The sequence below is a fragment of the Triticum dicoccoides genome, chromosome 6A (genome assembly GCF_002162155.2).
Source record: "Triticum dicoccoides isolate Atlit2015 ecotype Zavitan chromosome 6A, WEW_v2.0, whole genome shotgun sequence".
NCBI classification, from domain to species: domain Eukaryota; kingdom Viridiplantae; phylum Streptophyta; class Magnoliopsida; order Poales; family Poaceae; genus Triticum; species Triticum dicoccoides.
In genome coordinates this window covers 34,494,732-34,498,682 of record NC_041390.1, presented here as the reverse complement: position 1 = coordinate 34,498,682, position 3,951 = coordinate 34,494,732, and the positions used below count along the sequence as shown (strand labels likewise).

General features: G+C 61.1%; 1 protein-coding gene across 1 annotated transcript; it reads right to left on the bottom strand.

Annotated features, from left to right (window-relative positions):
- Positions 1-199: 199 nt before the first annotated feature.
- Positions 200-2,015, bottom strand: LOC119314690 (DIMBOA UDP-glucosyltransferase BX8-like). Its single transcript, XM_037589384.1, has one exon. It carries the CDS (start codon positions 1,984-1,986, stop codon positions 583-585), a length of 1,404 nt encoding a protein of 467 aa, XP_037445281.1. The 5' UTR covers positions 1,987-2,015; the 3' UTR covers positions 200-582.
- Between the last annotated feature and the right edge of the window lie 1,936 nt (positions 2,016-3,951).

Here is a 3,951-nt window from a genome sequence, read left to right as displayed (position 1 = left end):
GAAGAAATTTCTTTAGAGCCAGCTTAGATTAGAAAAATTAGAGCCTTTAGCCCCTCCAAACATGCATAATTTGTGTTTGGCCCCCCTGAATATCCTGTCTAGCTTCGCCACAGGCCCAGGGTGCAGTCGAGCGCGCACAAGCATGACGCGTCTCCCGCCTATGGTGGATTCACTCTGCCCGGGGAGGGATGGCGGAACAAGGAGAGACCAACAAGACAAGGCTTAGCTTTAAATAAAAAATGACAAGGCTTACTATATATGACACGTGGAGCAGACTAATGCCACGTCAGTTTTAACACGTCAAACATGATGCGGCCGTCTCCAGTCAACTGCCACATCAGCACTGACAACGGCCCCACCGGTCAGGTTTTGGCAAAAAAAAATCCCAAAAAACGGTGTTTTCCGTGAACTTTTATGAAGACGATGGTTTTTGGCATTGTCGGGGGCAAATTGCGATGGTTTTTGACAACTTATTCTAGACTACATAGAAGCAGATCCGGACAAACAAAACACGTGTGGGCTCGTGGCCCAGAAACAGACTACAGAGTACGGAGTACTACCTACGGGGTCTGACACGGGACTTCACAGCGACAGGATGTGGTTCACCAGCTTGTCGACGCTGAGCCGGGACGACCCGCCATCGGCGACGGCCGCGGCCGCCCTGCTCCGGAGCTCCCGGGCACGGCCCCTCATCCCCTCCCCATCCTCGCCCCGCATCAGCCGCCGGACGGCCGCCTCCACCGCTCCCCGCTCGAGCACGCCGCCGCCGTCCAGCGCGATGCCCGCGCGCCACACGTGCTCCACGTGCCTCGCGTTGCCCATCTGGTCGCCGAAGCAGGGCCGGCAGAGCATCGGCACGCCCCCGCACGCGCCCTCCAGCGCCGAGTTCCACCCGCCGTGCGTCCAGAACCCGCCCACGGCGCCGTGCGCCAGCACCTCCTCCTGCGGCGCCCAGCTCACGACCAGCCCACGTCCTTCCGTCGCCGCGGCGAACCCGTCGGGCAGGGCGGCGCCGCGGGCGAGGCCCGGCCGGAGCGCCCACAGGAACGGCTGGCCGCTGTTGGCCACGCCCCACGCCGCCTCGGCCAGGTCCTCGCCGCTCATGCTCGCCAGGCTGCCGAAGCTGATGTACAGCACGGACGCCGGGGCCTGCGCGTCCAGCCAGTCGAGGCAGGAGCGGTCCTGCTGCAGGAGGCTGCTGGACGACGCCGGGGAGAGCTTGTGGAGCGGGCCGACGTCGAACACCGGCACGGCGGCGAGGTCTCGCCGGGTCGCCGCCAGGTCGGCGGCCTCCAGCGCGTCGAAGGTGTTGAGGATGAACCCCGCCGAGCTCCGCACCGCCTCGACCGCCCGGGACAGCAGCTTGCACATGAGATCGTGCGCGTGACGGCTTCTGCTGTCGGCGCCCATCAGGTCCCGGACGCGGTACGGCGGCAGCTCCCTCACCGGCGCGTCCAGCTGCGACTCCGCGCTCACCGGGAGGTAGCCCCTGTCGCAGAGCATGGGGTTGGCCACGAAGTTGCGGAAGCAGGCGGCGCTGCCGGTGCGCAGCACCAGCGCCGGCACGGCCAGCCGCCGCGCCACGCCCACGAGGGTCAGCAGGTGCGCGTCGGCGACCAGGCACGCGACCTCGTCCCGGGCGCCGGGAGGCTCCAGCAGCGCGGCCAGGCGCTCCCGGAACGGCGCCTCGAGGGAGCCGTTGAGGGCGAGGATGTGCTCGAGGGTCTCCACGATCGTGCCGGGGCCGGCCGCCGGCAGGCCCTCGGGGACGGGGACGAAGTGGTAGGCCGGGTGGCGGGACGGGTCGGGCGCGTTGAAGCGGGCGTGGAAGACGGTGACGGCGAAGCCCCGCGCGTGGAGGAGGCCCGCGAGCTGGAACATGGGGGTGATGTGGCCCTGGTACGGGAGCGGGAAGAGCAGCACGCGGCGGCGGCGGCGGCGGGACGGGCCGCCGGCGGTGGCCGCGTTTGCTTCTCCCGGCGCCATGGTGGAGTCGATGGGTGTCGTGGCGTTCTGCGTGCTACGATGGGGTTGGAGGAGAAGCACAAGTTGGATTCCAAGACAGATGCTCGTTTTGAACGAGAGATTGAGAATCTGGGGAACAGGACAAACGAGATGCGGCATGCCAACTGCAGTTATTTTGGAGTTTTTGCTCAGGGTGACCGGCACGCTGGACCAGAGATCGAAGACAAGTTCCCGTTTTCCATCCTTGTTCGATTCAAAGGCACCGATCTAGAGGGTACAGGTCTATGTGTATCGGAAAACCAATGTTAAAAAAATGAAGAAAGAAATAAAACATATCTGTTCATTGTCAAAGAAAACATTTGACCTGTGTAAAAAATATATTGAACGCCAAATGGTGTACTTATTAACGAAGAAGCACTGCTATTCCGATTCGCATGAAAATTATCAATCATTATTGTTACACTAATAAGAACATATACAATAAGAGCAACTCCAACGGGCCGATCCAAACGGACGGTGTTTTTGTCCGTTTGGGTCGGCCGCCCGCCAGCCGTCCGCCCTCTTTTAGTTTTGGGTCGGCAATGCGCCCAATGGGCCGATCCATTTCATGACCGCGCGCGTTTAAGATTATGACGTCGTCCTGATTTTGGTGCTCCAACGCGCGGGAAAGGTTCGCGCGCGGGGGGAAAGCGGCCTAGTGCATGCTGGTTTTGGCGCTCCAGCGCGCTTCGCGACCGGCGCTCGTTATAAAGAAGACGCTCCCTCCACACTCTGTCCGCCGCCCACTCTCGCCGCCTCTGCACCACCATGTCGATCCGCCGCCTGGGCGCTTCGGATTTTCGCGGAGTCCGCGAGCGCCGCTCCGGCGCCTTCTCCTCCGAGATCTGATTTCGCGAGAAACGTCTCATCCTCGGCACCGCAGAGGAGGTGTCCCGCGCGCACGACGCGGCCGCGTGGCGCCTCCTGAGGCCTCGTCGGGATATGAATTTTCCCAACGTGTCGAGCCAGCGGGCGCAGGATCTGGCGCCTCTCCCGCGGCTTTTCACCGACGAGGATCGTCGTGTCCACCGGAGGCGGCAGCGTCGCCTCGCCATCAAAGAGAAGGACGTGGAAGCTTTGGTGGTGTGGCGCGGAGGCTTCCCGCAGGACATCGTCGACGAGCGCCAGTTCTACAAGTAATTAAGGTTGGAGAGGGACGCGAGGAGGAGGGAGCGAGCCGCCTATCGGGAGGGCAAGCGTTCGGGGAAGCAGGCAGCTCAATTGAAACTGAAGTTATGAGAAACGTCGGGTTGGGACTTTGAAGACAAGCAGCTTGCTGACGCCTACACTCAGACGTCGGAGGAGGACATTACCGAGTCGGAGTCGGAAAGCGACGAGTGGTGGTCTTTTTCTTTTATCTGTGTACGCTGGAACTATCTATGTATCCATTTTAATCTAAAAATATGGCCGGCGGCGTCGGCGACGTAGCAGGCGGGCGAGGGTGTGAATCCAATGCGCCACCAACCAGTGGGCCCGGTGAGGAAAGAGGGCGAGCGCGTGCATCCGTCTTGTGTCCGCACCGACGCAAATCAGGCTTAAAAATAGGTCGGGAATAGGTCGGCAGGCGGACGAAAGCGGACGCACATCCGTTTGGGTCGGCGCGTTGGGCTGGCTTTTTTGTCCGCGCCGATCCAAACGGACGGCCGCGGACGAAATGGGTCGCCCCATTGAAGTTGCTCTGAAAATCCAAAATTTTAAAATTTATTTATTATTTGTTTTGAATTAGTATTCATCGGGGAACATATGCACCCCGAGAACCACAACGGCCATCCCTCTGTATAGGTACTTCTGTTACGGGCATGAGGGCATGAGTAGATCCACACACAACACAACCTACTTGGCCTCTTGGGTCACCCCAAGCGACTCCGAAGGCATCTGCGCCCCCACACCCAAACCTCCCCCCTCCACCAGCCATCCAACCCCTCACCACCGTCGAAGAAAGCCATT